At 43.3% G+C, this 19,035-nt stretch overlaps 1 protein-coding gene and 1 pseudogene across 1 annotated transcript; one reads left to right on the top strand and one right to left on the bottom strand.

The window, feature by feature from the left end:
- Positions 1–7,971: 7,971 nt before the first annotated feature.
- Psma3-ps2 (proteasome 20S subunit alpha 3, pseudogene 2) lies at positions 7,972–8,675 on the bottom strand (annotated as a pseudogene).
- Positions 8,676–12,137: 3,462 nt separating this feature from the next.
- Positions 12,138–13,166, top strand: Rpl32l4 (ribosomal protein L32 like 4). The gene has a single exon (XM_039082875.2). The coding sequence runs from the start codon at positions 12,225–12,227 to the stop codon at positions 12,744–12,746; it is 522 nt and encodes a 173-aa protein (XP_038938803.1). The 5' UTR covers positions 12,138–12,224; the 3' UTR covers positions 12,747–13,166.
- The last annotated feature ends 5,869 nt before the right edge of the window (positions 13,167–19,035 follow it).

Raw genomic sequence — 19,035 nt, forward strand, 5'->3', positions numbered from 1 at the left:
GTTCCTCTTTCTCCACATCCTCGCCAGCATCTGCTGTCACCTGAGTTTTTGATCTTAGCCATTCTCACTGGTGTGAGGTGAAATCTCAGGGTTGTTTTGATTTGCATTTCCCTTATGACTAAAGATGTTGAACATTTCTTTAGGTGTTTCTCAGCCATTCGGCATTCCTCAGCTGTGAATTCTTTGTTTAGCTCTGAACCCCATTTTTTAATAGGGTTATTTGTTTCCCTGCGGTCTAACTTCTTGAGTTCTTTGTATATTTTGGATATAAGGCCTCTATCTGTTGTAGGATTGGTAAAGATCTTTTCCCAATCTGTTGGTTGCCGTTTTGTCCTAACCACAGTGTCCTTTGCCTTACAAAAGCTTTGCAGTTTTATGAGATCCCATTTGTCGATTCTTGATCTTAGAGCATAAGCCATTGGTGTTTTGTTCAGGAAATTTTTTCCAGTGCCCATGTGTTCCAGATGCTTCCCTAGTTTTTCTTCTATTAGTTTGAGTGTGTCTGGTTTGATGTGGAGGTCCTTGATCCACTTGGACTTAAGCTTTGTACAGGGTGATAAGCATGGATCGATCTGCATTCTTCTACATGTTGCCCTCCAGTTGAACCAGCACCATTTGCTGAAAATGCTATCTTTTTTCCATTGGATGGTTTTGGCTCCTTTGTCAAAAATCAAGTGACCATAGGTGTGTGGGTTCATTTCTGGGTCTTCAATTCTATTCCATTGGTCTATCTGTCTGTCTCTGTACCAATACCATGCAGTTTTTATCACTATTGCTCTGTAATACTGCTTGATTAAATATTCCTTTTATTTTGTTTGTTTTTCAAGACAAGGTTTCTCGCTGTGGCTGACCTGGAACTCACTCTGTAGACTAGCCTGGCCTGCCTGCCTCTGTCTCTGCCTGAGTGTTGGCATTAAAGATGTGTGCCACAACCACCCTGCTAATATGTTTTATTTTTAATGTGTGTGTGTGTGTGCGTGCGTGTTTGTGTGAATATGTGCATGTGAGAGCAGGTACTCTCAGGGTTACAGCAGTTGCGAACTGGGAACCCAACTTGGTTTTTAAACACTGAGCCATCTGTATTCCCCCAATTAATAAAAGGTTTTGAGGCAAACTCGCACGGCTGACCTGAAAGCTCTGTGCTCAGGTGATCCTCCTGCCTTAGTTTCTCAAGCAGCTGAGGCACACAACACTATGCCCCAGCTAATAGATGTATCTGAGGTCCTAATACTGAAACTGAAAGAGGTTTGGAGACCCATGGAATGCAGGGCATGGCATTAGTGATGTGTTTAGGCTAGGGATCTATGGCAGGCCCCTTAGGATTTACAGTCATTAATTTCTATTATTGTCACAGTGTCTGACCATGAGCCCTTAATCTGATTATCTTTCTTGCTATTCTACCCCTCCCCCATCTCAGAAGGAGTGCACATTAATTCCTTCTATAAATGTGTAAGACCTAATACAGAAAGTTATTTAGGTTTAGTCCTCTATCAAATAAACTTAAGTGTATAAGTAACGAGATCTTCCTATAGTGATTTTCTTTATCGAAATTCAAATTATAGTCCATCAAGCTATAGTCGACACTATCAGAACTTCAGGGATACAATTAATGTCTCAGTTACCCCTTAACTGGAAAATTTCTCTCTGCAAATCAAATTTTGTGTTTGCAGTGTGTGTGTGTGTGTGTGTGTGTGTGCATATATGTGTGTATGTGTGTATGTGTATGTGTGTGTATGTGTATGTGTGTGTATGTGTGTGTATGTGTATGTGTGTCTGTGTGTCTGTGTGTATGGTTGTTTTCCAAGGAGGCATGAAGCCATATGATCATAGCACTATTGTAACTATTTGATGATGACATAATGCATTATGTTATATAAACAACAATGCAAACAGTCTCCTAAGGAGTAGTTAATATACATGATGCATACATTACCTTTTGAAATATTAATTATGAATTTACTAGATCAATTAACTAGAAAAGTTCTATCATTTTCTCAGTACAGCAAAATTTCTTCGAAAGTATACTTTAAGCCATGAATAGACATGAAGAAAAACACCCCAATATTAGCTTAAATATGCAATGAATAGTTAGTTTCTTGCAGCAACTAGGTGATATAACCATTTTTAGAAATGAGCTTAAAGAAACACAGAGGCGAATGCCAGCAGCAAACCACTGAACTGAGAATAGGACCCCCGTTGAAGGAATCAGAGAAAGAACTGGAAGAGCTTGAAGGGGCTCGAGACCCCTTATGAACAACAATGCCAAGCAACCAGAGCTTCCAGGGACTAAGCCACTACCTAAAGACTATACATGGACTGACCCTGGATTCTGACCTCATAGGTAGCAATGAATATCCTAGTAAGAGCAGCAGTGGAAGGGGAAACCCTGGGTCCTGCTAAGACTGAACCCCCAGTGAACTAGATTGTTGGGGGGAGGGCGGCAATGGGAGGAGGATGGGGAGGGGAACACCGATAAGAAAGGGGAGGAGGGAGGGGGATGTTTGCCCGGAAACCGGGAAAGGGAATAACACTCGAAATGTATATAAGAAATACTCAAGTTAATAAAAAAAGAAAGAAAGAAATGAGCTTAAAGGACAGGTTGTGAATAATTTACAACTAGAAAATAACTTAGAGCAATAATTCACTTCTTCTTATTAACCATGCAATAGCATCCGACTTTCTCCAGAACTGTTATAAAATAAATTAAGAAATAATAATAAAACTATTTTACTGAATGCAGGAGATGTAGGACTTTTAAGGAGATAATGAGAAAATGCAAACATTGTCATGTTCTGTGCAACTCTGAGTTAGAAACAAACTAAAGACTATACGGTTTTATTTAATTTTCTTGTATTGAGTTAGATATTATTAGCTACATTTTATGTATAAAGAAATGGACCCAGAAGGATTTAGTAGCTTGTTCCAGGTTTTACCTAAGTAACAAAGCTCAGACATGAATCTCTCTCTGTTAAAAAAAATTGCCTTCAGTTTTGAGAAATATCAACAAGTTTTCTGATTTTGGATAACAGGCACGCTTACCTCTTTTGAATTTCCACCTTCTGATAGTTCTAAAGATGAGCAAAATGTCAAAGCCCATGTTAATGGGAAGAAAATAAAAGAATCACAACAGATAAGTTTCAATAACATTTGATGAGATGAATGCAGATCCTTATGTCATTGAACCACAAAGATTGCATGAAGAGAGATGTTGTGAAAGAAGCATTGAGCTTTTCTTCCACAGTTCCCAAATCCAAGATTCATGGGCTGGGAGAAGTGAGTTCTTGGCTGAAAAAGAAATGGACTTTAGGAAGCTTATACAGAGACAGCTCAACTGTCACTTCCTGGCTATCTCCCTTATATCCGTTAAATTTTACTTTCCATAACTCTTTCAAAGAATAATGGCGAGAATGAAGGTTTGTATATGCAGCGGTTTGAATGAGATGTCTTCCCATAGTCTCTGTCATTTAAATACTTGGTCCCCAGTTTGTGGCACTGTTTGGGGAAGTATTGGAGGTAGGGCCTTGTTGGAGGTGTGTCCCTGGAGGTGAGCTTTGAGGATTTAAAGACTTGCACCATTTTAAGTTCACTCTCAGCTTAGTGTTTGAAGTTCAAGATGTGAGATCTCAGCTGCTCCTGACAGCTTTATTCTTCCATAGTGGGAACTATATCCTCTGGACCTATAAAACCAATTAGACTTTCTTCTATGAGTTGTTTTGGTCAGGGAGTTTGTCACAGTGATAGAAAAGTTGCACACACACACATTATACACACACACACACACACACACACACACACACACATATGGATGGAGTCACATCATTCTGCCATTGGGAAGCCCTTTATGTGGCAGTCTTGCCCACTCACATGAAGCTCATCTTAACACCCAACACATCATACCTGACTACACAGTCTTCGTCTTGTGTTGTTTGATTCAAACATGAACATCAGGCATGAGTTACACAGCTCTGAGATAGAAAGAACAGAACACACACACTTTTGCATTACATTGGTTAAAAAAAGTTAAAAACAATCAACTCTGGTTGTTACATACCTGTAATCCCAACTACTAAGAAAGCTGAGGTCAGACGACTGCAAGCATGTGAGTTCAAAACCAGCATGGGAAAATTAGTGAGGTGCTGTACTAAATTTTGCAAGCTTAGAAAAGAAAAGAAAAACCAGGAGTGATAGTATACATCCTTAATTCTAACAGAGGCAGAGACAGAGGCAGGGGCAGGGGCAGGGGCAGAGGCAGAGGCAGGGGCAGGGGCAGGGGCAGGGGCAGGGGCAGAGGCAGGGGCAGGGGCAGGGGCAGAGGCAGAGGCAGGGGCAGAGGCAGAGAGGCAGAGGCAGAGGCTGGGTGGCAGGTTGATTTGAGTTCGAGACCAACATGGACTACATAGATGAAGTCCAAGCCAGCCAGGGCTACATAAGTAAGATACTGTCTCAGAAAAAAAGTAAGTAAATAAATAAAAGTAAAAGGACAATAAAATTTTCTAAAGGAGAAAAAGGCTGGATGTGGCTCAGCGGTAGTGTTTTCCTAGTATTCATGTCCCTCAGTTCAATCTCTAGAAAGAAAACAAACACAAAACAAAACACCCCCCCCAAAAAAACCCAAAATGACAACAACAATAACAACCACAAAAAACCTGGTGAGGCATGATGGTCCATGCTTATAACCGCAGCACTCAGGAGGCAGAGCGGAAGAATCCCAGGTTTAAGCCTGACCTGGGTTACAGAGTGAGGCTATCCCAAAACAAACAAGACACGTGAATCTAGGACAAAAGCAATGCTAAGATACTTGACCATGTAAGTGAGAACAATTCTTTAGCATGGCTTCATATTTTAAGGACCATTTCAGTAGTATCAAAGAGTGCTAGGTACATTGAAGGGAAGCAGTGTGATAACACAGGAGTCACAGCAGCAGCAGCAGCAGCAGCAGCAACAATGACAATGACGACGACGACAGTATCCAAGGAGAGCAGAGAGATGGCTTAGTGGGTAAGGTCCATTCCACTGAGCTTGAAGACCTGAGTCTAACCCCGGGACACACACAGTGGAAGGAGAGAAGCAACTCCCACAGGGTTTCCTCCGACCTCCACTCGTGCATCGGGGCACATGTCTGAGCATCCGTACACACAAAGCAAATAAAAATGGGGGGATGTGTGCGTGCTCATCAGGTTGTATTTATATATTTATGTGTATACACACATGTACCTATGTAACAATAATATGGGAAGAGAGGCCATGAATCTGAGAGGGAGTAACGGGAGAGATATGGGAGGGGCTGGGGAAGGAGGATTTGGAAGAGGTGGAGGAAGGAAAAGACAGGAGAAATTATAAAATTATATTTTAATTAAAATAAAAATATGAGAATACATACACACATAGAATATCCATGAAGCTGGGATGATGGTTTAGTCAGCAGAGTGTTTTCTGTGCAAACCTGAGTTTGGATCCTTAGAAACCATGCAAACAGCCAAGCACAGCACTGCCTGTCTGTAACCCCACCACCAGGAAGGCAGACATAGGTAGATCTCTCCTGGCAGGCCAGCCTAGCTGAATCACTGATCTCCAGGTTCAGTGAGAGACCTTGTCTCGAAAGATAAGGTGAAGTTGGGTCTGAGAAGTATGGTTCCTCAGTTAAAGTGCTTTTCGGCACAGCAGAAGGACCAAAGTTCAGATCCCCAGAAAGCATATAGGTGTCGGGCTGGGAGGCTTGCCTGGAATTATGGCCTGGGAATATGGAGATAGGAGATCTCCCCAGCATGTGAGTTATGAGACTAGCTATTCCAATTAACTCTAGGCTTGACTGAGAGAGACTGCCTCAATGAACAAGGTGGAAGAAAGACAGAAGAAGGTTCCGGATAGCAACTTCAGATGTCTACATGCACATGTATGTGCTTAAACACATAGTTACCAGAAAGGAAGGAAAAAAAAACACAAATAAACAAGTAGATTGAAGAATGACTGAGGAAGACACCCAGAATTAGCCTCTGATCTCTACACACACGTGCACACACACACATGTGCACACACACATGTGCACACACACATGTGCATACACAGACATATGCTGTAGCTGTAGATTAGCTATTCTGCTTTGTGCTCCCTATGGGCTGCATACATGGACCTGCCCAAAAGCTATCTGGATTCACAAATGAAAGACACACACACACACACACACACACACACACACACACACACACGTCCTGGCTAGCTCACTGGCTGGGCAGTTCTAACCCTCCCCACTGCTAGCACACATTTCCCTCCAGTACTCTGGCTTAAGGCCCTCTAATTCTATATTTTAACTTTGTTAAATGGCTCCTTCTGGGAGTTCCCCCTCTCAGACTTTGCTGCCCAAGATGCTTCTGGGCAGCCCTTCTGGGGGCCACACTCCTTCTCACCTACATTTCAGATGATTTTCCTTCTATAACTCTAAACCTGATCTGTCTCCCTCCGAATCACGGAGAGTCGCCTTTGTTCTCTCTCCCCATCCCTAGTTCATGCAAATCTAAAGGTCCCACCTCGGTCCACCTGCCCAGCCATTGGCTATTGGCTCTTTATCGATCAATCAAAAACCAATGGGGGACAAGGACCTTCAGTGTCTGGACATTCAGATTCCCGGTTTGCCGGGGCCAGATTAAGTCAAAGCATGAGAACCAATCCCCAACAATATGCATTCATATAGCACACGCAAACACAAAAATTGAAATTAAAAAGTAAGAAGTTTCGTTTTAAATACTAGAACCATTCAACTTTTCATGGCTGTTGCAATCTAGAGTAGCATAAATTTACATCATATTACACGTAATTTAGGTGCCCATTGAGTGCAGAGAACAGAAACACAAACTAGAGATTTTGGTTTGGTTTGGTTTCTCCAGACATGGCTTTTCTGTGTAGTGTTGGCTATCCTAGAAGTCTCTCTGCATACCAAGCTGGCCTTGGACTCAGGGATCCATCTGCCTCTGCCTCCAGAGTGCTGGGATTAATGGCGTGTGCTCTCACCTATCAGACGCTGTCACCACCTATCAGAAACTAGAATTTTGTTTTGTTTTTTAAAGATTTATTTATTTTTATTTATATGAGTACACTGTAGCTATCTTCAGACACATCGGACTGAGGGTATTGGATCCCCATTCCAGATGGTTGTGAGCCACCATGTGGTTGCTGGGAATTGAACTCAGGACCTCTGGAAGAGCAGTCAGTGCTCTTAACCGCTGAGCCATCTCTCCAGCCCTAAAGCAAAAAGGGTTCATCCAAGGAAGGAAGTTGTGTGCCTACAGAAAGGCATTAGGTGGGAGGATCACACGTCAAGGACTCCCCATTCTGCTTTCTTGCCCATGGTGCTGTTCTGCATTGGCCCAGAGGTCAGGAAGTAGTGCAGATAATTGCTGGGTTTGGGCACCATCAAAGTTGCCTCATATTAAAGGAGCAGATGATGTGTTTAAAAAAACAAACAAACAAAACAAAACAAAAAACCATGGGATCCCGTGGAGTCTGCCTGAGCAGTTATGTTACCCCTTTCCTCTAAAAACTGCATCCCTTCAGCTTGTGATGAGCGCGGATGAAGAACATTAGAGACCCAGCACTCTGGCCTCAAGTGCTCCCGGGAGGAGGATTTGTTGAGCTCTCCCCTTGCCATGATGAATTAAGAAGAGTAAGGGAAGAGTGGGAACAGACGCCAGAGTCAATAAACATATCCCACACAATCTACCTACCACTAACAATCACCTCCCAGGGTTTGTCTTCCAAACAAAAACCAGAGCAAAATCATCACATGTGCATTCAAATTTGCATAATACCGCTGCCTTTCAGACAAACCAGGTGTGTCCAACTCTCGGTACACAGCCCACGTGTGGTCCAGGATATCTATGATTGGGGTCTACTCAGCACAAAATTAAAAACTTATTTTTTTGTTTATAAGACAAAATTTAATGAAAATTGGTCAGCGGGTATATATAATCCATGGTGCTAGCCATATGCAACTGTCACAGAAATGGAAACCAGAGGATGGTGAAGTTCAAAAGCTTTACCCTTAACTTCATCATGTACTCATATACATCATGTAATCATATGTAAATTATTTTTGCAACTTCTTTAACTACATCCCGGCAAGTCGTTTCCTCCATCTGAAGCTTTTCTATTTCTGTCTCTGCAGCTTGCCTGGCTTTGCCAATGGCACAGCCCCAATGACCATATGAAACACCTGATGGATCCATCATACCGAGCTGTGCACCATCATTCGCACTGTAAGACCCCAACATGAAACCGCAGCCAAAAGGTCTAACAGCGCTGTAGAGTGTATAAGCGTGTACGCACATGGCCACTCTGTCTGCAAGATGTTTTAGAGGAACATTATACCAAAAGTTAGACCTAAAGTTGGACGCTTCTTCTCTTGCCATGTCTGCCAGGGAACGAGCATCTGCTAACAAACCTGCCACTGCCATCCCAACATGTCGATCCACATTAAAAAGACGTCTCTGGAGCCTCTTCAAAGAGTTTAGAAAGGACTAGTTTTCCTACCCCAAACACAACACCGTCTTTACATCTGATCCCAATAGCTGTACTACTGTTTCCCACAACCTTCATGGCATATTCAACTTGGAAAACTCTTCCATCAGGAGAGAATGTAGAGGCTGACAGGTCATACCCAGTGCCGATGGAGCTCATGGTACTGACCCTAAAAACTTAGTTCTAACATGAGCTGTGTGCTGTAATATATGACTCAACTGTGGGATTCTTAAGCAGGCTCGCACTGGATGTTCGCACAGCGTGGCTGCAGTTTTACCGTGGTGTGAAGCTTCCAAAATCACTGTAGACCCAGTACCAATGGTTGTCACATGCGTTTGTTGTGATTGCATGGGCAAAACGGATCACGAATCTTGTTTTAACTGCCACTGGGACAGTCGGCCTTTAATGAAGACCTTCGGAAGGTCCCACCTGCTTATTAAAGGCAGTTTTACATCTCTGCACACTTCAGTCATTGCCTGTGGGCTTTACAACTTACTTTCCACTTCATGCTACCCCAGAAGCTGGATGTAAAACTAAACCTTGCTTTCTATGTACCTGCCAATTAATTCTCATAATAGAAGGAAAAAATAGCCGTTGGGCTGGAGAAATGGCTCAGAGCTAGGACTACTCTCTCGGAGGACCCAGCTTTAGTTCCCAGCACCCATATAGGCAGGTCACAGCCCACAGGCAGATCCCAGGGGATCTGACACCCACCCTAGCTTCCGAAGGTGAGTCACCTGTACACATGTACCCAACCTCATAGACACGGTAAAAGTATTTTAAACATTAAGATAATCCCTTATCGGGGTTGGGGATTTAGCTCAGTGGTAGAGCACTTGCCTAGCAAGCGCAAAGCCCTGGGTTCGGTCCCCAGCTCCGAAAAAAAAAAATCCCTTATCACTGACTATTTTCTATTGCAATATGGCTTCTATAACGTCTCAAAAGGAAGCAGAAACCCACAAAAAGAAAAGTTAGGCAAGAATGAGAATTATTCAGTGGCCCAATGACTAATTTTGCTGTTGTTGTTGTTGTTGTTGTTGTTGTTGTTGTTATAAACTGTAAGGCATTCTGCTTAATTTGTAGGGAATTTGTGCAAGCTTTCAAAGGCTGTGATTTGAAAAGGCATACAAAACCATGCTGCCAAATTTGGTTTCCATCAGGGACAGCACCCAAACAGCAGGACAGAAAAACAAATCTATCTGTTCATTAACATTGCTTTTTTAAGCTCATAAATGTTCTCTTGTTTCTTGTTAAGTAGTAATATATCTAATGGCAAGGAAAACCAAAACCATTTTTAGATGGTAAATTACTAAATGAGGTAGAGAGAGCATGGCGGATACGATATGCTCTCACAAAAAGAAAAAGAGAGAGAAAAGATCCTTCTAAAATCAGTTTGTCTCACCAACTAGCCAGAGAGACTAAAGATGCTGGAGAAACCTTTCCAAAGAGGTTTAGAGAGCAGAGCCTCTAATGTTAATTCTACGCCTTGACTGACAGTGCTCATGCTACAGGTGAGCCTGAACTTGTCACTTTGCATGGGCTAGGCTATGTGGTGGAGATTCATGTGTGAGTGTGCATGGGTGCGTGTGCAAGTGTGGGGGATGATCCACTCACCAACGTCCTTGTCAAGTGAGCATGAAGACTCAAGTTCAACCCATGTCAAGGTCTGGGGATGGTGGCGTGTTTCTATAACACTAGTGCTGGGGGTGGGGCTGGAGGTGGGGCATGGGTTATGGAGATTGGCCAATACCTGGAGCTTTCTGGCCAGTAGCCTAGCCTAGTCAGAGAGCTCCACAGTCAAGTGAAAGATCCTGTGTCCAAAAACAAGATAGATGGCTCCTAAGAAACAACATCTGAGGGCGACCTCTGGCTTGCACAGCACATGCCCAGACCTTTACATGAATCAGTGAGTAAAAAGCACCTTAAAGCGATTTTCTTTGTCCGTTGTCAACATAGCTGATAAGGTTACTGGTGGTGCCCATTGATGAGGAGGAAGAAAGAGGAACTTATTATAAATTGGATAAGAAGTCGATGCAGCTGCTGTCCAATGCTCATGCTTAATGAGGTATCATTTTATAGCGTATCAGGAAAGGGTATATGCAAAAGTATAAAAATGCATAAAATCATGCAAATTGTCATTAAGACCGAATTTCATAAAGGCCAAGAGATTAAATCACTATCAGTTCCAGGAACTCCTCAAAAAATGTTGACACTGACTGTAACAACGTCATTTATTATCAGAAGTAAGGTGGCTGAGCTGAGGCCAGATATTGAAATTTTAATATTTGCAACAGGGTATCAAAGTTCCTTATGGTATCAAAAATATTTGCATCGGAAGTTGACAATAACTGACTTGCGGATTTAGCACTTTTAGTGAATTAGATAATTCATTTAAGATGAGATTATGGGTAGCTTTAAGATGAGAACCAAGGGGAGGGGATGGGGGCTTATGGACAGGAAACCAGGAAGGGGAATAACCTTTGAAATGTAAGTAAAGAAATATATCTAATAAAAAAATGAAAAAAATAAAAATTAAAAATAAAACAAAGTATCTCAGATCAACCCCCCCCCAAAAAAAACCAAAAACCAACCAAACAAAAAAAGATGAGAACCAAGTTAGCAGTAAAGTTCAAATATAACAGCATTCCAAATGAAACCAAAATTATGACAAGCTCACATTAAGGTCACTGATTCTGTGCACTTTGACAGGTTGTCCTATGAACAGTGAAAAGCTTGTAGCTGTGGTTTCCGTTTTATACAAGGATGGTCTGTGCTGCCACTGCAGGCCATGCTGGTGTCCTTGGTCCATCCTGTTGCCAGGGACCACGCTGATGTCCATGATCCAAGCTGCTACTGAAAACCATGTTGAAGTCTGTGACAATGCTGCTGCCAGAAATGACGTGGACGTCCATGATCCATGTTGCTACTGGCTGTTACGGGCAAAGAAACTTCTCTTTCAGTGACATCAGTGACCACAGACTCCTGACAGAGAATAAGAGACGTTGAAGGCTTCTGTGACATCTCCGTCCCCCTCCCCATAGGAAAAAATTCAGACAGGCGGCTACTGAAGACAGTCCCTAAAAACCGTGGATGCCCTGGGTTCGGTCCCCAGCTCCGAAAAAAAGAAAATAGAAAAAAAAAAAAAAAAAAACCGTGGATGCTGGAGTGTAGCTCTTCACAGTTGATGGCTTCTGGCAGGGGAGGGGTGTGTGTGTGTGTGTGTGTGTGTGTGTGTGTGTGTGTGTGTGTGTGTGTGTGTGTGTGTGTGAAGAATGTGGAGAAGGACTCAGTTAAGGGATTGGCCACTGGAGTTTGATCATGCTCCAATTAATATATGAGCGACACAAAGGACTCGGTAGGAGGGTTTGGGGTTTTTTTGTTTTTGAGGGGGGTGGGGGGTGGGAGGGTGGTCTTGGAGAGATGGGAAGTGAGTAGAATTGGCAGACACTGTACAAAATTCCCAAATATTTAATTAAAATATTATGTTGGGGAAAATGTTAAATATATTTTTAAAAAAGAAATGCAATTTTAAAGTTTCCTCAAAAAAAATCAGTCTTTTCTCATATTTGCAACTCCCATTCAGGTGACACAAATGTTCTTTTGCCAGTTTTCAAATGGAATGCACAGTTGCAACCTGGCATCTGACTTCAAGACATTTCATTCTTCTTCCTCGGCGCTGCCTGCGAGGTGGCTGCCGTCTGTTTTGCGGCGTCATGGCTGCCCTTCGGCCTCTGGTGAAGCCCAAGATCATCAAAAAGAGGACCAAGGAGTTCAACAGGCATCAGTCAGACCAATATGTGAAAATTAAGGGAAACTGGCAGAAACCCAGAGGTATCGACAACAGGGTGCAGAGAAGAGTCAAGGGCCAGATCCTGATGCCCAACATTGGTGACGGGAGTAACAAAAACAAACAAACAAAAAAATCAAAAACCAAAAACCAAAAACCAAACCAAACCAAACAAAACAAACAAACAAACAAACAACAAAAAAAAAAACCCAAGCACGTGTTGCCTAGCGGCTTCCGGAAGTTTCTGGCCCACAATGTCAAGGAGCTGGAAGTGCAGCTGATGTGCAACAAATCTTACAGTGCTGAGATTGCTCACAATGTGTCCTCTAAGAACCGAAAAGCCATCGTAGAAAGAGCAGCACGCTGGCCATCAGAGTCACCAATTCCAACGCCAGGCTACACAGCGAAGAAAATGAATAGATGGCTTGTGTGCCTGTTTTGTGTTTAAATAAAACCACAAAAAACTGCAAGAAAAAAAGACATTTCATTGTCTTTTTATTAGATTTTATATATCCTATCTTATAATCTCCCCTTATTCATGCCACCACTCTCTGACAGCTCTTGTTTGTGAGCTCTTGTTTTCAAGAGGAAAGCTGAGAGGACAGTCAGAACCTAGCACCTGATGAGCATCCTGGGAGTTGGGACTCTTCCATCAAACCAAACACTAATAATGCATTAATTCAGTGATTCTCAGCCCCTGGGTCAAGACCCCTTTGGTGGTCAAATGACCCTTTCTGAGGGGTCACCTCAAAGAATACAGATATTTACATTATGATTCATAAAACTAGCAAAATTATAGTTATGAAGCGGCCACAAACACAAATTTTATGGTTGAGGTCACCATAACGTGAGGATCTGTCTTAAAGGGTTGCAGCATTAGGAAGGTTGAGAAACACTATATAATTATCTCAAACACAACGTCAAATGTACCACTAGTTTTATATTGCATCTTTTCTATTGTTTTTATTTTAAAAAATTCGAAAAAAATCAATAAAACTTTATTACTCAAGTAGGCCCATTCTCTTCATCAGAAGCAACTTGAGCCTCAGAATGCACTGCCTATAATTAGGATAATCTCCACTCATTTGTAGTGTCAGCTATGTGGAAAATATAAGCAGACATTCTTTGCTCTCCTGGTTTTGCTGGTGTTTCTGCATTTAATGTGTGGCCCAAGTTAAGAAAAAAATTTGTTTTTTGTCCCATGTATCCCAGAGGAGTTAAAAGTGTAGATACCCCTGATGTTTCTTTCAAAGCTCACCCTCTCCTATTTCCAGTAATTATTTAAAGATCCCAAATCATTCTGCAGACAGAGCTAGTGCTACTGCTCACTTCTAGAACATGCACCATTCCACTTTGCCTTCTTTATTATAGATTAGATTCCAAACTGTGTCGTCTGTAATATACCTTCTACCGCATAGCACGGGGAAGGGAGGCTGCACTTTTCTTTTGGTGAGTATGAACGCGTGCTAAAGGAAATATGCAAAGCTATCACAAATATGCAAACCCGGGAGTTCATACTGTGATTCACAGGAAGATGACTAGATACCTTCGCTGAGAGCACATTATTTCTTGTATTATAAAAGCAATTTCTGAATGTGAAGCAGCGCTCTGAAGCCCATAAGCTGATGCTACCACTGACAAACCATTGAGTTCACAATGAGTTACCCCAATTAGAACGGACTACTGTGCTCTCTGCAGTGGGAGCTGTCAAGTGGCTGTCTAGTCCAAGGATGGTCTCATTCATTTCAAAACTAGCATCCGGCTCCACCGTGGGAGGCTGGCCACTCCACAGAGGTGCCTACCAGATCAACCTTGCTGAGAAGTCCACATTATTCAAGCCCTTGTTCACCATCCCTATGTTCTTGTAGAAAATGACCTCCAAACTTTATCCTCTTACGGTTTTGAAGCCTAGAAGTCTGATGTGAAGATGTAGTCAAGACAGCTTCTTCTCCCTCTCCCTCCTTCCCTCCCTTTCCCCCTTCCCATCTCCCTCTCCCCCAACCTCTCTCTTTCTTGGCTCTAAGAAACAATCCTTTCCTTGCCTCTTCTTGTTTCTGATGAGGGCCAACATCCCTGGGCTGCATGCATCCCTCCAAGCCTGCCCTCTTCTTCCTCACCTTCTCTTTGCATGGGAAGCATCTCTCTCTTTTAAGAATGTTTGCAGAAACATTCAGAAAACGATTAATAATACAGAATTATCTCCTCACCTTAAAATTACTTAAGAATTTATGTATGTGGTTTGCCTACATGTATGTACATGTGCGACAGGCATGCCTGGTCTGAGTGGAGATCAGAAGAGGACATAGAATCCCTTGGAACTGGAGCTAAAGATGGTTGTGAGCTGCCGTGTGGGTGCTGGGAATAGAATTCAGGCCCTCTGTAAGAGCAGCAAGTGCTCTTAACAGCTGAACCATCTCTCCAGCCCCATCTTAAGATTCTAATCACATCTACAATGCCTTTTATTTCCAAGAAGGGTGGCATCTATAGGCTCCAGGGGCTACCATTCAGTCCACTACACAATCAGTCTCTTGTCCACTTTGAGAGCTATCAAGCAACCATGAGCTCTCTAGGGAAAGCAATGGACTGATACCCTGCCATTTATTAAAAGCCTCTGATCAGTGACCATCCAAAGGGAACACAAAATGTGTCACACTCAGGATCTTCAATGTTAGGCTTTCTAGTAATTCATAATTTGTCCAAACCATTATAGAATTCATACTTCTGGTCATTTTTCCTTTAGGGAAAGTCACCACGTGGATGCAAATTCTAATATCCTCTCACAGGGAATTTTCCACATTTCTCTGGGGCCATTTCTTCTGCATGCATGCACATATTGTGCACGTGTGTACACGATACAGGTATATGTGTTGCACACACATGAATGTGCAGGAACTTACAACCCTGCAGGAACAAGCATAGTGAGAGCAGACCATCAACCGTCTTCCTTTATCACTCACTGTCTTATTGTCTTGACACAGGGTCTGTCACTGAACAGGGATCCAGCTATTTCAGCTAGCCCGGCTGACCAGGAAGCTTTTGGAATGTCTCTGTCTCCATACCCCATTACTAGGTTTATGTCTGTACATAGCCATACCTGGCTTTTTATGTGGATGCTGAGTATTTGAACTCATATCTTCATAGCCTTACCCACCAAGGCTTTGTTTTAGGGACACTTCCAAGCTCAGTTAGGTCTCTGCCACAGTCTATTTGCAATTGGTGTTTACAATGTTACAGATCATTTGTAATTTTGTCTTTAATTATTTCCTTTTTCAGTTTCTCAAGAAGGGGCCCACCATAAATCAGAATTTGCCCCCACATTACTTGCCTGAAGATGTCTTAGTGAAAGGATCGTATGTAGATGTGGACACAGGGAGAAAGGAACAAACAGGGAACACTGAGGTTCAGGGAAATGGGAAAGAGTCTGGTGCTGTTCTCCCGGAAGTGCATGCAGCAAGGGCAGGTATCCTGTGCTCTGAGGGACGCTCAGGCCTTGTGCCTGTGCCTTCACAACCTCCCACTTGATGAGGGAACACCGTTGCACCTGCTCTAGCTTAGGAGGCAGTGGTTCAGATAACACCCAGCCCAGGGTGAGCAGCTCACTTCACAGAATCATTTCATGTTCTCTGGCAGATACACAAATGCATACCAAAGCCCAGGTATAACCTCCGATCTGTTTCCTAATAATCTGGGGACCAGGTCATGGCTTTTTCCTAAACCCTAAAGGACTGCACCTTGAGGGCTTTCAGATGTCACCTCCAGAGCTGCTTTAAGTTAAGCACATCAAGTGCCATTTAATCTGTTGACTCCTCAATCTTAAATAGCAGAGTCGCTTGCCCTGCAATGCGTGGTACCTGCAAATCCCTTTCTTGCCTCTGACCCCCTTCGGAACTGGCAGGCTAATAGCCTACCTGATAAATGAGAAAAAGCAGCATCTTCTGATGTGGGTGTTGTTAAAAAGCCAACAAGATGACACGTGTTACTTTAATAGTGATGGGTGGCAGACAGCAGCAATTTTCTTACTCTGGAGGGAGTGTCTCAGCCTTCTATAGGTCAGTGGACCTCCATACGTGTTACTGAAGTCATGACCCTTGAATTCACCATTTATTTTCCCACCGACTTCTGGCATACATTTTCCTTTGCCAAAGAAACCATTGGCATTTGCTGCCTCCTCCTCATGGCAGCGCACCAACACGATGCTATCTATCTGCACAATGGACCATGGTGATAAATGTCACGGTGAGACAAACAAGGCTGCTGTGGTAGACTCTTACTGAAAAGGGATGACCTTGCTCTGAGGTGAGATGGCAAGATTCACAGCATACACTGCAGGTGAAAACCTGACTTACCGCTATTGAAAATGAAGGAAAATGTCTAATGGGTTGATAGCTCTCAAAATTATACTGATTGCTGACTAACTGAGATCTGCCACAGGGGCTGAATTGGAGCTGCATGATGAGTTTGTGGTGAAGTATCATTCTCCAGGATTCTGCTGTTTCTCTGTTCCGATCGAACAGGAAGAGTTCAGTGGGAACATAACAAAGATGTATTGCCTTGAATCTTTCGGACCACGGAAGGCAACATGAACAGCTGACATTACCAGGGAGTAGGGTGTTCGTTACTTCTGGCAAACTGCGGCACACTGCTCCAACTGGGAGAGAGTGTCCTAGCTCTGACTTGGTCTCTCATACCATTCCTCTCGTTTCATGAGGAAAGGAAGCAGCGTAGGACCCGGGAATGACAATGCGTAATTCAGCTGTACATGTGGTAACTGGGGAGGCATGTCTGTGTTTGGAGGAGGAGTCAATGAGCCCCAGTGGGATGGACTCAGGCCACAATTCAATCTGTCACCTGACCACTACAACCCTCATTTTGATTGATTACCACAGTTCTAACTTGGGTTCTTAATGATGGACATGTTCCATATTCCGATAATCCCCCTGAACTGTTTCTCTTCTTTCTCAGTGAAAGGTAAGCAGATTTATAATATATACTCAAGACATCACCCCCCCCAAATTCCCTTCACTGAGGTAGCTCTGCAGTTAGACATGGTGGTCGAGGCCTCTAGTCTCAGCCTTCAGGAGGCCAAGATAGGAGGAAAGCTGGGGCCCAGAAACTCAAGACCATCCTAGGCAACATAGTAAGACCTGTTTCAAATGAAAGAAGAGAAAAGAGGGATGGAGGGAGGAAGACAGGGAAGGAGGGAGGGAGGGAGGGAGGGAGGGAGGGAGGAAGACAGAGAAGGAGGAAGGGAGGGAGGGAGGGAGGGAGGGAGGAAGACAGAGAAGGAGGAAGGGAGGGAGGGAGGGAGGGAGGAAGACAGGGAAGAAGGGAGGGAGGGAGGGAGGGAGGGAGGAAGACAGGGAAGGAGGGAAGGAGGGAGGGAGGGAGGAAGACAGGGAAGGAGGGAGGGAGGGAGGGAAGGAGGGAGGGAAGTAGGGAGGGAAGGAGGGAGGGAGGGAGAGAGGGAGGGAGAGAGGGAGGGAAGGAGGGAGGGAGGGAGGGAGGGATCTCCAAGTCTGTGCTCTGGATCACATATGGGAATTGGTAGGGGAGTTTTCTTTCTACTGTAGCGACTTAGGCCTGTGTTTGCAAGACTTTGACAGTTGTATCAATCAATAGGACCATAGTAAGTTGCCCGTTTATTTCTGTCTCAGGCACATTGTAATCAATTACCATCACTGTACTATCCAAAACCATTCTAATACCGATTCTCCTGTTGTTATGATAGCCATGGCCTCACCATCACTGGCCCTTAGGTACCTCTCCAACTGGTGACACTCTCATTGACACTGAAGGGACCACATCTGAGACAACCTTCTCTCCCTCTCATCCTCAGCCTACAGGAAGTAGCTGCGAAGCAACTTTTCAATCACGTTGGCGGTCATTATCAAATGCCAAGGACGTAGGTCGTACACGATAGCCCCAACCATACTCGCTCCATAAGTCTTTTAATTTTAATTTGCATGTGATTCTAATCCATCTCTACTTTTTATCTCACTTTAATGCAGGCCACTAAGTCTGTTAAACAATTGACAAAACCATAAAGCGCATCCTCACTGGTGAGCACAAGTTTCAGCTCAAGGATTTATGGTATGTTACACATCTACCAATAATTTCAGTTAATTTTATAGACGTTTCATCTGCTTTGGTTAGCATCCTGAGAATCGATTCCTACGCCTTACTATGGATGAAAATCTGCCAAATCCTACCATACTTCACCATCTCCTATCGGGTTGGTCCCCACACAACATTCCATATAATTCTCCTAGATGAAATGGTACTGAGAGTAGAAAGAAACTCATTGTAAGGTTTTGTGTAACAAAGGCTTATTCAGCTGATAAAGTGATTTAGTTGGCCAGGCATGGTCAAAGGAATTGAGAAATTCAGGGTTTTTTTTCCATCTTTATTAAATTGGATATTTCTTATTTACATTTCAAATGTTACTCCCTTTCCCAGTTTCCATGCCAATATCCCCCTAACCCCTCCCCCTCCCATTCTATATGGGTGTTCCCCTCCCAATCCTCCCCCATTTACCACCCTACCCCCAAGAATCCTGTTCACTGGGGGTCCTGCCTTGGCAGGACCAAGGGCTTCCCCTTCCACTGGTGCCCTTACTAGGTTTTAAGGTGCATTTCAAATGTTCACAATGCAGTTCTTTGGATCCCTAGTCTCTTATAACCAATGTTACAACGTTCACATAAAAAGACTACTGAGGTTGTGGACTTAAGTTTTACCTC

Source organism: Rattus norvegicus, chromosome 8 (genome assembly GCF_036323735.1).
Source record: "Rattus norvegicus strain BN/NHsdMcwi chromosome 8, GRCr8, whole genome shotgun sequence".
Taxonomy (NCBI): Eukaryota; Metazoa; Chordata; class Mammalia; order Rodentia; family Muridae; genus Rattus; species Rattus norvegicus.